Source organism: Zalophus californianus, chromosome 12 (genome assembly GCF_009762305.2).
Source record: "Zalophus californianus isolate mZalCal1 chromosome 12, mZalCal1.pri.v2, whole genome shotgun sequence".
Taxonomy (NCBI): Eukaryota; Metazoa; Chordata; class Mammalia; order Carnivora; family Otariidae; genus Zalophus; species Zalophus californianus.
This window is the reverse complement of record NC_045606.1, coordinates 79,212,064-79,235,308: the sequence shown is the minus strand read 5'-3', so window position 1 is coordinate 79,235,308 and position 23,245 is coordinate 79,212,064. Positions and strand designations below refer to the sequence as shown.

Genomic DNA, 23,245 nt, shown 5'->3' with positions numbered 1-23,245 from the left:
TGCATCAGCCACACCGGCCTTCTTGGTGTCCTGAAACTCTCCGAGGCTGCTCTCTTTGCTCTTCCCTATTCCCCACTCCAAGAATGCGGATGTAGTTGCTATGCGTTTCCCCCTTCAGGTCATCTCATTAGGGGGCTCATTTGTCTACCTTATATACATTTTCCGATGCTCCGCCACACCCCCTGATCCCTTCACCCTACTTTATTATTTTCCACAGCACTTATCTTCATTTGATATATATGTATTTATTTATGGTTTACTTATTATTGTTCAGTTTCTCACAAGAATCTAAGCTCTGCAAGGGCAGGGACTTCTGTGTGTTCACTTCCTCATGCCTAGTGCCTAGCACGAAGGAAGCGCCCTATAAAATAATCACTCTGGCAAGGAATGGGGAGCCAATGACCACTTTTGAAAAACGTTTTACTTTAAAGCCAATAAATATTTTAGAAGTAGCTTAAGTGAAAGGGGAAAAAAACCCCAGCATTTTCTACTCTTCAGTATTTCAAGGAAAAATTGACATTGAAATAGGGAGTGGCAGAATTCCACAGAATCATAGAGAAGGTCATGCTGAGAAAAACTGATAAATTAAAGTTAGTCATAGGCGCCTCGCTCTTCCCTCTCAAGAGATCCGAAGACTGTCGCTGGCAAGATTCTCCGTGCCAGCTGTAATAGCAGTGACACACAAATCCATTCTTCATGGCCCTTATTGTCTTCAGTTTACTAGTTGGAGAAATGATGAATCTGAAACTCTTACTTAGGATGTATTTCTTAGTGCTGCTTTCAGGCATATGCAGATAGGAGGAGGATTCAGGTGTTTTTCGGATACATCTTCCATTATTGTTACATAGACTTTGACTGCAGAATTTGGCTGCAGATGTCACATTGACAGCATAATGGCCCAGTGGCCCTTGGATAGACTTTTGCACAGATAAGCAGGTTTCCTGTAGGAAAAGTAGAGATCTAGTTAGCTCACTCTCAAAATGTGATTCTATTACACAGGTGATATTAATACCTGAAGCTTTATATTTGGTGAGGCTGAGGAGGGATATCCATGCCTTTAACTAGGAATTAATATAAAGAGATATTTGTAGTAACACTTTAAAAAGGTCAGCATTAATATGGCATGGTTATTTTAAATTTAACTTTAATTGTGAAACATCTTCAACACCGATACTTAAGATACGTTAATATTATAGGGCAGATTTTTCTAAGACTGCCACGTTATCCCGTTCTTCTCCCTACCTCTAAGGAGGTAACAGTTCTCCTGAAGTTGGGGGGGTGGGGGAGGGTAGTCTTTGCATCCATGTTTTTATAACTTTACTATATATATATATATTTACTTTGCATATATATATATATGAGCAGTTATAGTATTATCTTGTGTTTTTAAACTTTCACATAAATTTATGTCATTAGAGATATTTTATTTTCTGCAACTTGCCTTTTAAAGTTAACATTTTCAAGGTTTTTGTTTCATATTGATATATGTGGCTATTAGCTCTGTTGTTTTTTTTTTTTTCATTTTAGCTGTGACTCAGTATTTATAGTATAAATACAGCATACTTTATTTATCCATTAGTCAGGTTGTAGTATGTAGAATATAAAAGATCATTATTTATTACCAAATGCCCAAATCACTTGTACTAGCATATAGGGTCCAGTGATAGTGAGGAAGGTGATCTTCCACAAGCTGCCATTAGGTGTGAATGATATGTCCATAACTTTGGACTTTAGGACATATTTCCAGCTATTGATCACACTGTGCTGCTAGGATAGGCTGGCCTAATCAAAATGATATCATCAGGTAGCCCAGAAGAATCTGGCTAGAACCTTGATAAATTCCTGCCTTGATCCATATAAGAAGAACCATGGGAAAATCCTAGTAGATTCATTAATAACATACACTCAATTCTCCATTAGCACTTCAATTATTTTGATCAATATTAACACTGGTCCATAATTAAACTCCAATTAATTTAAAGCACTGGGATATTTTCTCCGTGAGAAAGAGGCACCAGTACTGTGAATCCATCTAGAGAGGACTTAGGGGGTTCAAATGGAAAGTCACAAGGTAGAATAAAGCTCCTAATGATGGGTGGCTGAACAAGGTATCACTTTGGACAGTAACAAGTGATGAAAATCCTGTGTGTAATGTTTTTGGTGCAGGGACATCAGTCTAAGTTAGCCTCATACTCTATTTAGGAACAAATGCTATTTTTGGTCAGGACAAGCCTCCTTATCTGAGGGGGTTTCTAGGACAGATGGAATTAAAAAAAAAACAAGCAAACCATTGAACAAAAGAGAGAGAGAAAGAGATTGATGGAAGACTATACTCAAAGAGAGCATAGAACACGGGTAAATACAATCAAGTTCAACTTGGGCATCTCCTGTTCTGTCCCTGCGCTCTTCCTTGACATACCTTCTTCACTTAGCTTCCAGGACATCACACCCCACTGGGTTTTTTCTACCTCCTTGGATGTTCCTTCATAGTTCCTTTACTAGCTCCTGCTCATCTTTCCTACCTCTGAGCACTGGAGTACTTTAGGCTTAATTCTTGGACCTCTTCTCTTCTCTAGCTATATTCTCTCTGGGTACACTCACCCCATCTCCTTGCTTTAAATAGAACTCCCAACTGTGTATTTCTCAGACTTTATCCCTGAACCAATTGCATACCCACCTACCTATTTGACATCTCCACCTGCATGTCTCACAAGCATTCGAAACTTAACACAGTCCAATGTGATCTGCTGATCCTCTTGCCAGCCTGCAACTCTGGCAGTCTTCCCCATCTGAGCATATGCCAGCTTCCTCTTGCCAATGCCTCAGGAGCAAAGCCCTGGGGGGTGCGAGTTGTGTGCAGTGTGGGGGTGTCTCTAACCAAATCTCAGTGACCCCGCATGCGAGAAAGAGCCAGTCCCTATGTGGCAGTTGTGTGGGAAGAACTTCAAAAGATAAAAATATTATAAATGCCCCAAATAAATAAAAATTACATTGCCCACTTTGTCTCCTCTCCAATCCAGTCTCCCACACCCTTCCTTAAAGCAAATAAACAAAGAAATTGCCCCATACTCCTCTTGCCCATACCTAAGACCTAAGTGTGGTGTGTGGGGACAGAGGGCAGGAAATGTTAACCCGGATAATAATAGCCAACATGTACCTGGCACATACCGCATCCCAGGCACTGTTTTAAGCGCTTTATGTGTGTTATGATGCAATTCGCATAAGAGCCCAGTGAGACAGATACTATTATTTCCTCCATTTTACAGATAGAAGAATTGTAGAATGAATGAGTTGCTCAAGGTCACATGGCTAGTAGGTGACAAAAAGCAAGCAGTGGACATCAAAGAACCCAACTTCAGGCCCCCTGCTCTTAACAGCTCCTCCATGCAGATTCTCATTTGTGCCATGCTGAATGAGAAAGAGATGGCTGTTTTTATGTTTTATGAGACTGGATGTTTTAATACCTGAAAATGAGACTATTTGTTCATACCTGGAAGTGAGGAAAAGCTGTCGTTCAGAATTTTCACTTAGGCAGTGTGACACGCAACCAATAGAACATGTTCAAATTCAGTTGTGAAAAATAATAGTTATTTTGTGTATGCACTACTATCAAGAGCAGATTGTTAATAAACCTTTGTATACATATATTTTTTTCCTCCCAAGAGCGTTTCTATCATCACCAATCAGGCAATAAAGAGCCATTTTTAGAAAATCCATCCTTCTTAACGTGGATGAAATAATATTTATTTTTAAACTTTAGTATTCTTTTTCTTTGTCACATAGACATTATGTCATTGCATCTACTGAAATCCCTGCAGATTAGGTTTTATTTCAGTACCCTTTTTTTTTTTAAGAGGGAGAAACTGAGACTCACAGAGGTTAATTAACTAGCCTAAGATTACACTTCTAGAACATGAAAATTGAATCCCCCCTTAAGGCTGTCTGATTGGAAAACCTGTGCTCTTTCCATGCTGCCACTAGCCACAGTGGCTGGTACAGAGTAGGTGCTCGAGCAGTGTTAGTCCTGTACTCTTTGAACTTCATTAAAGTCATGTGAGCAGATAACCATTTGTCTCTGAAGTGAAAAAGTAAAACAAACAAAAAAAACCCAATATTCTAGAATATATTCAAGATGCTGACAGAGCAATCACTTCTTACCTTTGAATCAGAATATTCGTATCCTCCCCACAGTATTATCCCTGCTGCCCCCAACGCGGCGCTCTCGCCAATTGTATGTACTAAATCTTCCTAGAAAAGAAAAGTATCACAAGTAGTTTCTGCCAAACTAAAGTTAGTCATTGACATTTCAGTGATAAGACTCAACCTATTAATTGTGGTAAAAAACACATTGATAATGTTATCCGTGTTTCTGAAACAAAGGACTGTAGAGCAGAATTAGGGAACGTAATTTTGCCTTAGTTCCTTACTTTTATTTGACAAATATTTATGATGTTCCAGGCAATATTCTAGACACTGAGAATATAAAAATGAAATAGATTCCAGTTCCTGCCCTCAAGGGAGCTCTTTAGTGTGATGGTTGAGACAGACATATAAACAAGTAATTATAAGTTGCTGGAACTCTTTAACTTTGATGCTATACTACCTCTAACTACTGAACAATAATAATAATGAAAAAAGAACAAAGCTTGCTGTGATTAAAAAAAAAGTAATTATAGTATAACAAATTAAGTTCTATTTTGTCCGACTACACCTATAGATCAGGAGTACTGCTTAATGCTACATGGAAGAGTCTAGGAAAACAGGAGGTGAGATTTCAGATGTGTCCTTGGAAATGAGTGGAAATTCATAAGACCAATGAGAGAGGGCAGAATTTTGTACAGTAGGAAGAATAAGGGCAGAGGTTCCTATGTAGAAAAAAATAGTCCTCCCAGGGAACTGCCAGTAACTCTTGTGGTAAAGCACAGGGGATTTGGGAAGAAGTGAAGGCATTTGAATCTTTGCATATAGGGAGGATCCAAATACAAAGAATCTTTTATGCCATTTTAAATTATTAGGACTTAAGTACAAAAATAGTTTTAGTACTGGAAAACCAGAAATTTGCAACTTGGATAGATGTTTTTGGCTGTCACAAAAAACATGTATTGGAGGAGGAAGTCAAGATGGTAGTGAGGGACACCAATTAGGAGATGATGCGCACTGCTCAATGAGAAATGATGAGGGTCTCAACAAAGGCAATGTCAGTCCTTGTAAAGCAGAGGGGACAGACTGAAGAGTGATTTGGAAATTAAGGTGGATATCTATTGGATAATGGAAAGAGAAGGGAGAATACAAGTGACACTCAAACGGGGCAACTAAGTAGATTATAATTTACCAAGACAAGAAACTGAGAAGGTTATGTTCATGATTATAGAGCAAGAACAAAGATGCAGGGCATAAGGGGAGATGGAACAAAGAGAAGATGATAGATGAAGGAATCTGCATTTTTCCCTTCCTTCCAAGGTGTGGCGAACCAGAGATCCAGCACAAAGACACAGTGTTCAAAAACTAGGATGAGAAAATGGCCGTGTCATGGCAAAGTGGCCCTGAATTATGGGAAGCCTCCAGTAACACTAGTGCTTACGTTCCACAAATTGGGTAGGTAATGCAACAAGAAAGGAAACCATCCTTCTATTTTACTAGCCAGTATTACATTCCTTAAATGTAAATCAAGTCCCTCACTTAAATTGAGACACTTCTGAAAGAAAATATCAAACAGAGTTGGTATTCTAAATTATTTCTTTGAAAAGTTATGTTATTTAGACAATAGGTAAAAAAGACTCATCATTTGTTGATTGGTGAAGGCAATAGGATGTTTTAAAATGCTTCAATATAATAATACTCAAATTCTATAGTTTTTTGTGAGTCGAGTATGTGGTCTATTGATTTCTGAAGTAGAGCTCAGAGGTGATACTTAGCCCGTAATTTATGTGAGAAGTCTAATAGCACAAAAAATAAGAAAGTTGTGAACAAGACTTTCCTTAAAATGTGGCTGATCTTGGGACACCTGGGTGGCTCAGTCGGTTAAGTGTCTGCCTTCGGCTCAGGTCATGATCCCAGGGTCCTGGGATCGAGTTCCGCATCAGGCTCCTTGCTCAGCCAGGAGCCTGCTTCTCCTTCTCCCTCTGCCCCTCCCCCTGCTCATGTGCTCTCTCTCTCTCTCTGTCAAATAAATAACTAATATCTTTAAAAAAATAAAATAAAATGTGGCTCATCTCATTCTCTCATTTTCTTTCAAGACAAACTAACTGCATGGGCCATTATTAGTTTCTACCATTATTATTATTAACGATAATAATATTAGTACTGTTATTATCATTATTATTATTAATAATACAATGACACATTATAGGCACTCAATAAATAATTTTGGAATGAATAAATATAACCTAGTCTTTTCCCCAAAAGGATCTGAGAAAGTGACATGATTTGAGAGATCTGTTACTTGAGGAATGACTTATGAGAAGATTTTGGTAGGTATAACTGATGTATTCAAATACCTGGAGACCCGACTTTTGAAAGAAGGATTTGATTTATTCTAGGTTGCAACAGAAGGTAGAATTAGAATTAATAGTATGAAGTTATCCAGGAGCAGAGTAGACTCAACATACTCAAGAACTTTCTGGGAATTAACATTGTTCCAAAATGGCAGTTTTTCTTCTGGAATAGGGAGAGCCCATTGAAAAGTGCTGAAGCAGAGGCCAAATAAGAAAGAATCCATGTTTGGGTGAAAGGTGGATTAGACACCTCTGAGATCTCCAACTTTTTGCCAAGATGCTATGAATGAATGAACATCCCATTAATGAGTAATCCTTCAATGATAGAAGTGTCAAATCTAATCAACAGCATTTGGGTCAGTAGATGTTTATTCTGAAAAATTTGAGGAAGAATTGATACTGCTTTTAAATTTCCTCATCTCAAACATGAGTGGTCTAATAAGGTGAGCTGTGTTGTCTTTCCAATGGCCCTGTGTCTGTGTTGAGTATTGGAGTAACAGAACTGTGGGCTGACGGGTATGGATGGAGATAAGGGTTTTCTTATCTAGCTACCCATCCAATGATTGAAGCCTTTTAATAATGTTCTATCTAAATGACAATCTAGCTAAAGCTTGAATACTTCCACGTGTCTGCAAACTCATTATCTTCCAAACAAGCTCATTCCCACCTCTTTGTGCTTCCTACTTTGTGTTACGTCTAAGAACAATATCTATCTGTGTACATAAACCATTTTAAAAGCCTTGACACTAGCCACTAGATCACACTGTAGACTCTAAAATATATAAAATCAATGGAATTGATGTGATTTTTTAATGAACTTAGTTAAAACATGAAAATGCAATATAACAAAAACTGTAATTGCTTAATAATTTACCCAAGCTTTGTTTTGTATGTTTTTAGATTTGAAAAATTGCTACTACTCTTTCCTATTAAAAAGCTGATTCTGAAATTTCTCCAGGGTTAAAATTAATCTGTTGCATCATTTAATTCAAGCATGACAACTCTTCTGCAGGAAACCCCTGAAAATGCTAAGCTAATAAGAATCATCATCTTAAGCAGGAGGGGAAGAATGAAGGGGAGTAAGTTGGAGGGGGAGACAAACCATCAGAGACGATGGACTCTGAAAAACAAATTGAGGGTTCTAGAGGGGAGGGGGGGTGGGGGGATGGGTTAGCCTGGTGATGGGTATTAAAGAGGGCATATTCTGCGTGGAGCACTGGGTGTTGTGCACAAACAATGAATCATGGAACACTACATCAAAAACTAATGATGTAATGTATGGTGATTAACATAACAATAAAAATTATTTTAAAAAATAAAAAAATAAAAACAAAAAATAAAAAGAGAATCATCATCTTAAAACCAAGTAAACATCTAATTGTCAATGATCCTGTTTCAGAATTGACTTGACATTTGAAAAAAATATATACCTTTAATAATAAAATAGTGTTGTAAAAATAAAATAAAATAGTGTTCTATTATTAAGGGGAAATAATTATACTAAAGCATTTTTTCACAGATTTTATATAGTCATTGTACTAAATTTCAATTTTTAGGTGAGTGACTGTACTTTTTCTTACCTGTGACAAAGCTTCAATACTATGCAAATAAAATGGTCTGGAAAAAATAAAAACTGGCAAAATATAGTCACGTCTAGCCATTTCAGCAATCCTCATGGCTTCCCTAACTCGATAATGAACAAATTTCAAAGCATTTAAACTTGACTTCAATATTTTATCCAAATATATTGAAGTATAAAGTGCTGTGCTTTTTTCCCATAGCCACTGGAGTTGGTCATTGTGGAAAATTTCATCTTTTGGGCATTTACCTGTGTACGTCTGTGGGTTTATTTTATAATCATAATTGTAGCAGTCTGGGTAGAGATAAAAGCCCCATAAACACTTTGGTCTCATTTCTAAAGCCAGTGAGAGAGTGGTGTGCATAAAACTCCTTCCTGCATTTTCAAATTCCTGTTGGGCAACTGTATTCACTTTCATTTCTGACCATTCAGGATGGCGGTTTCTAGTGAAGGCTAAGGAGCAGTTTCTATAGATTAGTCTATTGCCCCAATTTCTACCCCATTGGGGTTTCCAGCTTTCCCAGTCAATGACAACAAGACCTTCTGATCTCCACCAAGAGATAACGTTTGCGATGTCATCAGCTGTCTTCTTGAGGTGTTTAGAAAGACTCATATTCTGTGGAATCCCTCCATTAAAGGGTTTTCCATCTTGAGAGAAATAAGGATAATACCCTAATTCATTTGGATAAAATATGACAATTGTTGATCCCCTCTGAGTCTCTAAAGGATTTGATATAATATTAAATAACTGGAGAGTCAGATCCACATTGAAGAAATGTTGACACTGCATTGTTGGGGCGGCCCAGAAAATACTGAAAGGTTGGTTCTTGATCACTGGAGGCAGTGCTGGTTTGAGGACTGAATGAATGAACTTGATCAAGGGCAGCAGTACTCCTAACCATGCCACCCACAGGTTATACATGGCTTATAGTTTTCACCATTACAGCAGTCTCCTTAAAAATAAGAAGAGGGGAAAAGAAATTAGACATAATGGAGTCAAATGTCCCTTTAGTTTCATACTACATACTACACAGTGAGTAGCAAATGAAGTAGACTCAGTAGTGTTCAAGCTCTTCTTTAAATGGTAGACCTTTCTTTTTAGATTTGTGAGGTTTATTGATATCTAGGCCTAATTTATAGTTTCATTTGAACAAGAAAAGAAAAATGAGGCTTAAAAAAAAACAAACACTGGAAATGTGGAAATAAAATCTAGTGAATAAAAACTAAAGTAAAAGTTTTCACACAAATTCTCAGCTATGCCAACTCTACCTGCAAGATGTTCTGGTTTTAATTTCCTATTATTCTGACTACATTGATCTAAACCATCCTGTACAGGGGCGCCTGGGTGGCTCCGTCGTTAAGCGTCTGCCTTCAGCTCAGGTCATGATCCCAGGGTCCTGGGATCGAGCCCCACATCGGGCTCCCTGCTCCATGGGAAGCCTGCTTCTCCCTCTCCCACTCCCCCTGCTTGTGTTCCCGCTCTCGCTGTGTCTTTCTCTGTCAAATAAATAAAATCTTTAAAAAAATAAAATAAGATAAACCATCCTGTACAGACCAAACTTTGGTTGTAAGGAAAGGTAGGAAAAAAGAATATGAATGGATTGCCATATCTCCTTCTTGATGACTGGAAAAGTGACCAAGAACATGGCCTGTTGAAAATTAACAAATAATGGCATTTTAATAACTATTAACTGGAATAAAAAGTAACAAAAAATAGCAGCAATAAGCAATACTTTGCTTGCTATTTGAAATGCACTGTCCTCAAAGATTTGCTTGTCCACTTGTTTATCTGTTTTGTTTTGTTTTGCTTATTTGTAAAAGACAGCAGTCACCCTTGGAATTAGCACAGGCTAAAATAGAAAACAGACCTGGCATTTACCTGCTGTTGATGATGGATTTGGTGCTGTCTTCTCTCAGGTACATAAATAAGCCTAAAAAACCTGTTAGTTCTTTAACTTCGTGGTTTTTCTCATCAAGAAATTGGATTGTATTTTCACCAGTTAAATCCCAAATGAATCTTGGCTCTTTAAATCCCTTCTGAATAGTCAGTTGACTAAAAACTGCCAAAGAATCTTCCCAGAATATGAGGACTGCCTAATAAATGATGCGTTCCAGCCAATGAGACCTCACTCGGAAAGCAGTCAAATTGAAGTTATATATCAAAATTATTTTATCATGTATGTATTTTTTTACATAAAGGAATCACAGATTTTTCTCTGATGTAATTAAGCTCAGTATCTTTTTGAGAATCATATGTTCCTTCTTGTGTAGTTCCTGCTGTCTTTATTTAATATATTAAATGCAAGAAATGATACCAACCAAAATTATCTGTTAACTCTGGCAAAATAGCACCCTAAGTTTGTAAAGACTTTGGCATGATCTTGGTCCCCAGTATATATTTTATAATTACCTTCTATTACAGAAACAAAATTATGCATTATTAAACAGTATGAATTTTAAATATAAATAATTCTTTCCCTATGATGCTTACTGAGATTTTATTCCATTTTCTAGCCATTTGTATTATTCAGAATATAAAACTAGATCTAAATTTTCTGACTTATAACCTGTATACATACATATATACACATACATACATACACTTTGTTTTTTGCTCAACAAATCTGTAGGACTGCTGACGACCCTGACTCCATCTTTGGCCCTCTATCTTGTTCATGCCTACTGAGCCACCTCCCTTGTGGCTTGTGTTCCAGGTCCCATGGAAGTTAACGTAAGCCCTGACTGGAATGTGGGAAGACTTGTTTTGATCTCCTCTAAAGTTGTGCACAGAAGGCTCCACCTTAGATAACTAGCAGAGAGCCTATGGTGCCCAGGTGGTGCCACTTTAGATAACTGCCCTTTGAGTTCACCTCCATGCCCCTGGCTCAATAAAAGCTGTGGGTTAAGGTTTGGACTTGGCAGAGAATAGCCGTGTAGCTGCCTGGATCATTTGAATGATCTAAGGGATTTTCTTGCTTGCAGATTTTAAGTTACAGAGGACATAACGGACAGGTTTGCCAGGTCAGGGAGTGATGTGAATTTGACTCAATGAGAAGGTACAGAGAGGAAAATACAAGTGATAAAAATAACCTGGGAGTTTGGGTTTTATGCATTAAAGGCATGATGGAATGAGTTCTAATGGACTTTTAAGGGGAGGTGAATAATCAGTTCCAATGATAACCTACTTGTCATTGGTATCTTAGATATTTGCAGGGAGAGGTATTAGGGGGACAGGGCATCATTTTGCCAAAAGCATTGAGTTCTGTGGTCCCCCTTCTCAGCTCTTCCAAGAACTGTGTCAAAGATGAGAAAGATGTGGTTTTACCATGCTTTTGTTATACATTTTCTTCAACTGAAATGTGAGCTTGTTAAGATGGTTCTAAATATAGGGGTGTGTGTGTGTGTGTGTGTGTGTGTGTGTGTGTGTACATATATTAGAGTCCGAATTCATGTATGATTAGGGATTTTATTCTTTCCACTCAATGATAGCAAATCTTATGATGTCTCCCAGAGAGATGTATTTTTTTACATATGATAAAATGACCAATCACTAAGTTTATTATGATAATGCTTTATTAACTTAGGATCAACTAAAAAATCTCTTTGGGATTTACAACTTTAAACCAACAAAGGTTTAGGGGCACCTGGCTAGCTCTGTTGGAGGAGCATTTGACTCTTGATCTCTAGGTCGTGAGTTTGAGCCCCAGGTTAAGTATAGAGATTACTTTAAATAAATAAAATTTTTTTTAAAAAACACCAAGTTCCATAACTATACTATAGAGCCTCTTACAATGTGTTATGGGGAATTCCAGGCAAAGATGAAATTTTCTCTCAAGCTGGGGTCTCGTTTGCATGAAAATTGGAGCCCTGTTGAAGGCATTCAGAATAAGTTTTGTGTTTTTGTTTTTGTTTTTTTACCTGCAGATTATTTAGGTTTTTCTTTTCTCAGAGAAGGAGTAATAGTTTTCTAAAAAGAAAAAGAAGAGAAAGAGTGATTAAAGCAGATTTGATTCAATACAGTATTTTGATCAGATTCACCCATATTTCCAATTTCTAATGAAATGAAAAGCTAGATCAAATTCAAATTATGTAAATTTCTGTACCAAAAAAAAAAAAAAGGAAGTAACAAAAATTCTCTGAAAAGCTTACGAGGTTTATAATTTCCCCAGAAGTGAGTAGGGACTTGCTTTTTTAACTCAGCCTGACAATTTCTGCCTTTTAACTGGTGTGTTTAGGCCATTTGCACATAATGTAATTATCAGTATAGTTAATTTAAGTCTCTAATATTGCTACTTATTTTCATTTTATATCTTCTCTTTTTTGTTAATCTGTTATGCCTTTCTTTCCTTCTTTGGGGTTACTTGATTTTTTTTTTTTCGGTCGTTCCATTTTATCTACTGCATCTTAGTTATATCTCTTTTATTATGTTGCTAATGTTTGTTCTATGACTGACAATAAGATTACTTAACTCATCAGTGTCCATTTACTGTCAATATTGTCACTATTCACACTAAAGTGTGTGAATATACCTGACAATTTCTGTTTTCCATTTTTCAATTCTCACTTTCCACTTGACATTTTACACTTCACGCTTCACAAATGTAATAATCTTACAACAGTATAATTCCATTTACTCACTCCCCTGCTTTTACAGACCTAATACTTAGAAAGGAGAAAGTAAAACTGCCATATTCAGATATTATTGCTTGTGTAGAAAACTCACAAAGGTCTACAAAGAATTGAAAAAATAACAGAGTTTAACAGGTAGCTGGATAGAAGATTAATATGTAAGTCGGATGTATTTCTATTCACCAGCAGGAAACAGCTAGAAAACGTAATTAAAGAGAAGATTCAAAACTTGTGCAAGACTGCTACAAAGGAAAGTTATTAATCTTCACTGAGATTATTGGAGACCCAAATAAATGGACTTGTGATTGCTCTACCCTTGCTATTTACTACATAGCAATGCATCTACTGACTCATGCTGTCTCCACCTTCCCAAAATACCTGGGGAAGAGAGGCCAGAGATTAAGAAGGGAGTTATCTTGGGATACCTGGATGGCTCAGTTGGTTAAGCATCTGCCTTCAGCTCAGGTCATGATCTCAGGGTCCTGGGATTGAGCCCCACATTGGGCTCCCTCCTCCGTGGGAAGCCTGCTTCTCGCTCTCCCATTTGTTCTTTTTTTCTCTCTCTCTCTCTCAAATAAATTTTAAATAAAGGGGCACCTGGGTGGCTCACACAGTTAAGTGTCTGCCTTCAGCTCAGGTCATGATCCCAGGTCCCTGGGACTGAGCCCCACATCTGGCTCCTGGCTCAGTGGGGAGCCTGCCTCTCCCCCCCCTTTCTCTCTCAAGTAAATAAATTCATTTTAAAAAAATTACTTAAAAAAAATAAAACATTAAAAAAAGGGGGGGGACTTTTCTCTGAGACCCTAATTAGGAAAACCCACCCTCACCTCTGGACATGAGACTAGATTACATTCGTAATCTGTGAAATTATTATGCTTAAGGCAAAAAATTGTAAATGCCTGGTAAAAGTTCACTAATATAAAGAGATCAGTAATGTCTCAGCTATAGCCAAATAGCTTACTGAGTTCTGGCTGCAGTAACAAAATACCACAGACTAGGTGGTTTATAAACAGAAATTTCTTTCTCACAGTTCTGGAGGCTGGAAGTCGGATCACACCCTCAGGTTGCAGCGAGGTCCCTCTTCCAGGCTGTGGAATGCAAACTTCTCACTGTATCCTCACAGGACAAGAAGAAGGTAAGAAAACTCTCTGGGCACTTTTATAAGGGCACTAATCCCATTCATGAAAGCTCCACCCATGAATTAGCAGGTCCCACCTACTAACACCATCACATTAAGGATTGGGATTTTAATACATAAATTTTGGGGGGACACAAACATTTGGTTCATTGCAGCAAGCTTTTTAGAGCTCCTAACCCTTGAATTTGATGAATTTTGACAGTTTACGACATTCACAACACCATGTTTGATGTTTAAGGTAGATTCAAAATGTCTCTTATGCCCAAGAAGCTCAGGCTAATGTATGTGGGGGCCTGTGTATACATATGTGTGTGCATAGAATGGGAATAGGGGAGACCAGGGAAATATACACCCCAATTAAAATATGAGGCAGAAGGACACAAGTGCTAACTTTTTCTCTTTTTATAAAACAGCTGTCTTATAAAATTAATGGTTATTGTACTGAATATGGAAAAATATAAAGAAAAATTCAGATTGATTATATTCTCATTACCCTCAAAGTAATATTTTTCTGTGCACTTTTAGAGATTTCTCTAAAGGCAAATCCATGTTTGTGTGGGCAGAGATTCTGTTTCATTGGAGTATACCATCAGGCAATCCAGACACCTAGGCTCTCTGTGAGCTCCTGGTGGAGCAGACACTTAATATCAGAGACAGGGACACTAGAGTAGAAGTCCAGATGTGTTTTCTGTTCTTTATGAAACCCAGGACTGTGGAAGAAAACATGAATCTCCCCTGCAGATAGGCTTCTAATATGTAAGTTCAGTCAGATGAATTCAGGCTCCCTGAAAGAGATGGCTGGAGGGAGAGTCCTAGAGGGGAATACAAGGGGGTATAGTAGTCTTTTTTCTTTCTTTCTCTCTTCCTTCCTTCCTTCCTGACTTTCTTTCTTCCTTTCTTCCTTTCTTCCTTTCTTCTTTTCTTCCTTTCTTCCTTTCTTCCTTTCTTTCTTTGCTAGGCCAACATGGGTTTTGAACTCAAGACCCTGAGAACAGGAGTCTAATGCTCTTCTGACTGAACCAGCCATGTGCCCCAGAAGGTATAATAGTCTTGAGGGGTAGATAGATTGAGCTCCAGAATCCAAAGATTGGAGGGAACAGGTACCAAGGACTGTGTGAGATTGGGCTTGACCATCTCCTGAGCTCTCCTTGGCTCCTTCCGTCAGGAGTCTGCATGCTCTGGAAACGAGAGCTGTGAGATAGAAGAAAGTGAGGTGGGAGAGTGAGGTTCTTGTCTCACGGAGTTAAAGAATGAATCTCGTGGACAAAGGAGAGTGAGTAAAGCAATAGAGTTTTATTAAGCAAGGACACAGAAAAAACTCTCAGGACTGAGAGGGATCCGGACAGGGTTGCCGACACAGGCCTCTACTGACAGTCTTTTATTTAGAACCGGCCAGGGAGCTCATGGACTTAATCATTCTTGTAATGTCTTGGCTTGAGTAGGACTAGTGATGACATCTTTAATGGCTTACTTCTTTTTAGGTCTGGTTATTCTTTGTTGGTTACAGGTGACTATCATAAAAAAGACACCCTGCCCCCTGACAACTAGGTCAGGGTGGTCTGGTGTGTTCCCCTATTTCTGGTTTCCTTACACCTCCACATTATTGGGATTTCTGTGAGCCTGATCCCATAAACCTCCAAGCTGTCTCTCCCTACCTAGCCTCCCCCCCCCCCCCGCATCCCTTAAAAAGTACTGTTTTCTACTGCTGGAGGGACCTACAGTTCTCCAGTGGAATTCAGACAAGCTTCTCACCTACCAGGGGAGAGAGAAAAGGATGAGTATGTAGTGGTCTGGATAGACTGTTGGCCACACAGGAAAGGGCAGGGACCAGACCCTTGAGCAAACTGTGACAATAGGTCACAAAGTAAAAGCAGATGATGCTTGAGCAGAAGGGATGTGAAGTGGTGATTAAATGAGAATCTTTCTTCTCCCTTCCTCTAGGAATCCACAAGGTAAAAATTGGAGAGGGTAATCAGAGTGAACTGTTGATCATCCACATGAGGGATCTCAGAGCACTGGGGTTTGCTGTATTATTTCACATGTGAAACATTTATCCTCACTGGTGGATGAAATCAGGAAAAATATGTGCATAACCCTACTCATCATACATTTCTTTAGAAAAACAATGTCATGTCATATATGCCATTTACTTCTGTGCTTTATTCATACCAGGCGGGTGGTGGTTTGTGAGAATAATCAGCTCAGTCAGAGAGGGGGAAAAGCTACACTTGCTTAACATGTATATAGTATATAGTAGGAACAATTTATGAACTATAGTATAAGGATAAGATGATTATATAAATAACCTACAAATTATGTGGAATAAAACCAGTTCTGTAAGTTAGATATACCTGGAATGCCATGTGAGTTTAAAACATGAAGACATCAAATGTGGTTAAGAAACTCTGGATAAGCAACACCTGGGTGGCGCAGTCAGTTAAGCATCTGATTCTTGGTTTCAGCTCAGGTCCTGATCTCAGGGTCTTAGGATTGAGCCCTGCATCAGGCTCCATGATCAGTGCAGAGTCTGCTTGTCCCTCTGTCTCTCCCCCCTCCGCCCCTCACCACGCATGCTCTCTCTCTCTCTTTCTCTCTCTAAAATAAATAAATAGGGCTCCTGGGTGGCTCAGTCGTTGGGCATCTGCCTTCGGCTCAGGTCATGATCCCAGGGTCCTGGGATCGAGCCCTACATCAGGCTCCCTGCTCAGTGGGAAGCCTGCTTCTCCCTCTCACACTCCCTCTGCTTGTGTTCCCTGTCTTGCTGTGTCTCTCTCTGTCAAATAAATAAAATCTTTTTAAAAATAAATAAATAAATAAAAATCGATAAATAAAATCTTAAAAAAAAGAAAGAAAGAAAATCTGGATAAGCTTTGAGCTGGAGATGATATTTAACTTACCAGCAGAATTTGAACAGGCTGAAATTGCAAAGGGACTCCAGATGGAGGGAATGGCAAGAGGAAAGATACAGAGGAAGAAAGACAAAAAGCACTTACAAATGGTAACAGACATTGCTTTTTGAGGTGTAGAGATCTCGAGGTGTAGAGATCTCAAGGTGGTGACATCTAGCAGGCAGTTAGGAATTTTTCTAGAGGTGTAGAATTGGGATTCTTCTGTGTTGAGGTGGTGGTTGATGCAAAGGAGGGAAATATCTACAGAAAAGAGATGAGACCTGAAGACAGAATTTTGAGGATCACCTCAAAATCAAAGGAGAGAAAATATTCAACAACAGAAAAACAAACAAACAAACAAAAGTCATGAGAGAATTGGGAGGACAGTACAGTGTACCTAAAGACGAAGGACCACAGTATTTAAGGAAGATGATGAGCTGTGGAAGATGAACACCAAGAAAAGGCAACTTGCTGAGGCAGTTAGATGTTGACTGGTCTCAAAATATGAAGGGATTAATAAGGAAGTCAACTGAGTGAAGGCAGTATTGTTCCTCAGACTCCAGTGCAGTCTCCCTGTGACCTCTTGATATCTCTCGCTCGAGCTCCTTCAGCTGGAATGGAGGGAGGATCCCTTCCGGAGAAGGAAATGTCTGAATAGTACAGGCCTCTCAACTTCGGGGTACTAACTGAATTTATTCCTAAAGAGCTAAAGGAAGAGACTGACACTCAATTCAGAGTCCTAGTAAATACCGACACTCAATTCAGACTCCTAGTAAATAGTCAAGTACATGGAGCTTGGTGTCTTTTAGTCCTGAAATAACAGCAAGGTTGGTTTTGAGAGATTTAAGAGAGAGGCGTAATATAGCGGTAAACAATTGTAGATGTTTCCTAATCTAAAATATATATTATATTTGGAATAATACTACATCTTTCATGATTATTACACCATTCTCATTTTTGCAAGCAATTGAAAAATAGGTATTTGTTAATATTTAGTTTTGCCTTTAGTATCTTTTGGTTCTGTCTTTAACATTAAAGATTCAGTATCATAGAAAGATCTATAGAGTGCTCAAAAGTAACAAACTTAAGCTGCCCTCTTTTGCAGGGAAGTCTTCAAAAAAAGAAAAAGAAATCATCCCAACTTGGTCTCTACAATTTGGGTTAAATTTTAAATTTTAGATTAATAGGGGCGCTTGGGTGGCTCAGTCAGTTAAGCGTCTGCCTTTGGCTCGGGTTGTGATCCCGGAGTCCCCGGGGTTGGGTTCCCTTCTCAATGGGGAGTCTGCTTCTCCCTTTCTCTTTGCTCTTCCCCCCGCTGGTGTTCCCTCTCTCTTGCTCGCTCGCTCACTCTCTCTCAAATAAATAAAAAAAAAAATCTTAAAAAAAAATTAGATTAATAATATGGAGTGCTTGGCTGGTTCAGGCAGTGGGGCATGTGACTCTTGATCTCGGAGTTGTAAGTTTGAGCCCCATGTTGGATGTAGAGATTACTTAAAAAAAAAAAAAATCTTTAAAAAAATGTTAGATTACTAATAAATGTAGCTCAATAATACACAAAATAAAGTAGATGAAACCTGATTTATTACCTAAATCAAAAAGCTAGAGGATGCAAAAAGATAAGAGTTCAATTTAAATTTAAATAAACAGAGGATTCTCTGAAACAGAGAAGGCATCTTTGGGTGATGTGTAAAAATAGGAAAGCTTTCCTAAAGAACATATTACCTGAACATATGAAAAGATTTACAGTAGAGGGAGCTGTGGTAAAGAGAGGGATATGCTTAAATTTAGTTTTCCAAAAGTCCATATGGACATTTAAAATTAGAATTATCAAGCAAAAAAAAATATTATTTTATATAATGTCAGAAACTTCTGCAACAAGCATCTGGAGAAATCTTTATTTTTAGAAGTATCAGGCATTACATTGGTTGCTTTGTCAGTAGTTATACTCAAGAGATTACACATTCCATTTCTTCTCCCAAACTCATCAATCAGCAAAATCACTCCTCCTCTCCTGGGGAGGGATAAGAGACGAGGCAGAGAAAAGATAAAAGTGATTTTTCCCATACTATTCTAGAAATTCCTTCCTCTCTAGGACACAAAATCCTGGGGGGAAAAAGTGTTCCCCTAAAACCCTGACTGTAGGGTGACCAGACATTCTTGGTGTGCTGGGGACAGTCACATGTTACACCCATTGTCCTCAAGTAATTTTTGGTAGTGCCACCTTTTAATTCTCAAAACTGCCCCAATTCAGACAATAAATTACATGGACACCCTCCATGTGTAGCAATTGCCCGGTGTATACTCAGAAGACACATAATACCAAAAATAAAAATTTCAAAGACCATACTTTCAAGGATCATTTCTACAGTTTGTTACTAGACAAGCTTCTCTGAATGTGTAGAGAGCACAGGAAACTACCAGGAGGAGGCACAGCATTCTCTCCTGAGCGTGAAGCTGGTTCTTGATGTTGCTTCTGTGAACGCCATTCACCATTGATACTGGTTGGTTCTTCTCTTCCTTTGAGAGAGCAAGAGGGAGAGGTGCAGTCTGAGCAAAAGGAAGGAAGGAAGGAAGGAAGAAAAGTTATTATAAAACTTTCTACTTAGCCTACAAAATGGAGGAATATGAAATTGCAAAAAAAATTACAAAATCAAACATGCAATAAAATTGATGATATCAATTAGATGTGATACTTTGATTAACTTCATATATGAGTTAGTTTAAACTGCTTAGAAATAAGCAGTTTTTATATATTTTTAAATTTGTAGAATTGTTAGCCATCTTCAATAAACTGATTTGTACTTTTTTACTCTTTCTTCCCACAAGGGAAAAGGTCTCATATAATCATTAGTTCAAGCTAATGAGTGCACTGAAATATTTTATCTATTTTTGAGAGAATATTAAGGTCCACAGATAGAAAAGAGACCAAAATTCCTTTTCTGGATTAATAACTCCCAATACTACTCCCACCCCCACTCAATTCCACTTAAATTTGGAAAAGAGTTTTAAAAATTAAGTTTTAGAAAATTTTAATAGGTTTTGTAAATTCTTTTCAAGTGCAGGGGCACCTGGCTGGGTCAGTCAGTGGAGCATGCAACCCTTGATCTTGGAGTTGTGAGTTCAAGCCCCACATTGGGCCTAGAGATTACTTTAAAAAAATTTTTTTTTCAAGTGCCTCAGTATGGAAACCAGAAATGAAAGGGAAATTATATGAATAAATGCCATAATTGATTATATTCTTATGAGCCAACAAGGGCTATGGAAATAAATAGGTGGTGGGTAAAGGAAGATTAGTGAAGCCTATTTTTCAAGGAGTTTACAATCTAGTGGATGAAATAAGCATAGAAAACAATATGGCATAATAAATTATATTTCAAAATAACATTGACATTTAAAATGGTTGAGTATTATCCTAGAAAGAATTTTTTAAATACAGAGAAATGGAGAGACTACATTCTAATTAAATCATAGCAGATGATAGACTTACTTGATTTTTTAAGTACCAAAAGAGAAGGAACTTCTATTTTTATTTTATAATGAATTCACATACCAAAAGATGTATTGGGAAAAAAATTCATATTAGAATTGAAGTCAAAGACAGACCTAGTTTAAAATGCAAGAGACTCACTTGTAGAAAAATATGTCTGATAAAAAGAACAAAACGAACAAAAAACATGGAGCTAAATGAATAAGTGAAAAATGATTAACAAAAGTGTTAACAAAAGGATTCATAATTGCCTTTCAAAGTATTGCAATTTTTAAAAGAGCTAGATAAATGAGCCTGCTGATAAAAGAGTAGGGGATTGAAAATATTGGCTAAAAAGGAGCTATAAAAATAAATAATTTTTTCTGTATTGCCTTTTAACAAGAAAATTAAAGGAAATGTGCAATTAAGGAATAAAAATGTCTTTACATAAGGCTATGAAGGAAAGGAAGAGAAAAGTACACTGAATGCAAATCAGTCAAAGGGAAAGAGCATTACTTCAACAGTACTAAAGGAGCTTGTGATGAGTCTACTGATGCAGTTAGAGCCAACTGACAAATGAGGGTGCCCTCACTGAATTGCTGTAGTAGCCTCTTACAAGTCTCTTGCCTTGTTCTCTTGCTTTGTCCAGTCTAGATGGAACACAGCAACCACAATGTCCTGTTAAAAACTTGTCAGATCATGCCATTCTTCTGCTCACAGTTCTTAAGTGATCCTCATGCCCCTCAGAGTACAGATTAAGGTTTTACAGTATCCTTAAAGGCCCTATATAATTTGGTCACAGTTTCCTCTCTGACTTCCTCTCCTGTCTCTCTCCCCTAGGCCTCTCTCTGGTCACACTGGCATCCTTAAAGTCCCTGCAATAGACCAGGCCTCCCACAGAGCCTTTGCTCCAGCATCCATCAAAGGATGACCCAGGGATCTCTCTAAGTCCTCAGGATCCTTTCATGGGATCTAAATGGTCAAGAATAAAACAAAAGCTCTTTGGGGTCCTTAACATATTTTAAAAGTATAAAAGAGCCCTGACACCAAGACATTGAGAATCATTGCTCTAGCTAATTCACTCCAGCATGGAGTGCCCTGGCCTCTGATATCTGCCCGCTTAGTCCTACACCTTCTTCAAGACTTTGCTTATACTTTACTCCCCTGGTGAGGCCTACCCGGACCACCTCCTCCCAATCCCAGACTTCTCATTCTCCCTTACATTTTCTCTTTTCCATGGCATTTATTACCTTACCACATACTATATAATTTACTTAAACATCATATTTATTGTCTATCTCTACAACTCTATAATGTAAGCTTCAAAAGGGTGAATGAACGTCATAGTCAGGTTTGTTCACTGATCTATCCCAAGAGCATAGAAGAGTACCCGATACATAGCAGACGTTTCCTGAATAAGTGAATGATGAAGAATTGATAAAAATCTATTTCCAATATGCTTATTGTGATGAGCATTGCATAATGTATAGAATTACCAAATCACTATGTTGTATACCTGAAACTAATATACGTCAACTATACTTCTTTTTTTTTAGCCAATTTTTTAAAAAGATTTTATTTATTTATTTGACAGAGAGATAGAGAGAGAGCACAAGTAGGCAGAGCGGCAGGCAGAGGGAGAGGGAGAAGGCTCTCTGCTCAGCAGAGAGCCTGACATGGGGCTCAATGCCAGGACCCTGGGATCATAACCTGAGCCAAAGGCAGCCGCTTAACCGACTCAGCCACCCAGGCGCCCCTCAACTGTACTTCAATAATAAAAATTTTAAAAATATATATTTCCAAGACATATTGAAGTGGTGGCCTTACAAAAATGCAGCAAAAATACATACATTCATCAAAATTTAATAAATTACTGGGAAAAAAACATCTAAAGAACAAATAATAAAAGTAGCATAAAGACTGCAACTTTATCTGGTGAACCCATGGCAGAAGAAAAGAAATCTTTGAAACATCTTGTATTGGTAATTATATTCTCCAGCCTGAGAATGACACACACCACTGCCATCACCACTCATTACTCATTAGCTAGAACTCATCACATGGCCCCACCCAACCAAAAAGGGACCAAAAGTACACTCCTACCATTTATCTGAAGGCAGGAACCTGAAAATATTTGACAAATAGCATTACAACATGATGAATTGTGTTTCAAATTTGGTAAATCAATTCAGTAACCAAGATTAATAGAATTTCATGTGAAATTAGTTCAGAATACACAATGATTGTAAAAAGCAAATAAATTCCAATTTCATTATAAATAATAAATGGCTTAATCTTGACTTATATAGCAGAAAATAGGTTATGATATATTCCATTGATCATAATGAATTTTATTAATGGTTTGGACTTGGGAGCATTTCATTCATTCCTCACACCTGTTCTTTCTTCCTTCCTTCCTTCCTTCCTTCCTTCCTTCCTTCCTTCCTTCCTTCCTTCCTTCCCTCCTTCCTTCCCTCCTTCCTTTTTTTCTTTCCCTCTTTCAGCAAATATTTGTTGAACCCTTCTATATACAGCTAATGGTTCTAGATGATGAGGATACAACAGTGAATAGACAAGATTCTTGCCCTCCACAGAGTTTAGGGGGGAACACTGGAAATTAACAGGTAGGTGGAATTTCAAAATCAAAATAGTTATAGATGGTGATAAATATTATAATGGAGATAAACATTTGATAAAGAATAACTGGGATAGTCAGAAAAATCTTGCTAAATTGATATTTGAGAAGAGATGTGTATAGACTGTGAAAAACCTAGTTTTGCAAAGATCCAGAGAAAGAGAATTCCAGACACACAGGACTTGTGCAAAAGTTCTGTCATGACTGAGGAATCACAAGGAGTCCTGCATGGTTTGCACCAGGGAGGAAGGGGGAGAGGGGTGGGGGACGAAGGGGACTGACAGGATTTCTTTTATGTTTTTAAAAAATTCCATTGGCTTCTGAGAGAAAAAAAGAATGGATAGGGGAACTGTTAGGAAGTAAAATGCAGAAATCTGGTTGGTTTTGATTCAATTTAGGTAACAGAGAGAGAGAAA

At 37.9% G+C, this 23,245-nt stretch overlaps 1 protein-coding gene and 1 non-coding gene across 3 annotated transcripts; one reads left to right on the top strand and one right to left on the bottom strand.

Moving 5' to 3' along the window:
• Window positions 1-318: 318 nt before the first annotated feature.
• LOC113911590 (hyaluronidase-4-like) lies at window positions 319-10,134 on the bottom strand. 2 transcript variants are annotated; one of them, XM_027574322.2, is made up of 4 exons: window positions 9,942-10,098; window positions 8,075-9,026; window positions 4,159-4,248; window positions 319-941 (listed from the first exon to the last, which is right to left on the bottom strand). In XM_027574322.2, the coding sequence occupies exons 2-4, from the start codon at window positions 8,993-8,995 to the stop codon at window positions 495-497; spliced, it is 1,458 nt and encodes a 485-aa protein (XP_027430123.1). In that variant the 5' UTR covers window positions 8,996-9,026; window positions 9,942-10,098; the 3' UTR covers window positions 319-494. The 2 variants fall into 2 exon arrangements, with proteins under 2 accessions (XP_027430123.1, XP_027430122.1); XM_027574321.2 differs by having other exon boundaries at window positions 321-941; window positions 9,953-10,134.
• An 8,931-nt stretch (window positions 10,135-19,065) lies between these two features.
• Window positions 19,066-19,282, top strand: LOC113912119. The gene has a single exon (XR_003516729.1). It is a non-coding gene; the product is annotated as a small nucleolar RNA U3 (small nucleolar RNA).
• Window positions 19,283-23,245: the final 3,963 nt, after the last annotated feature.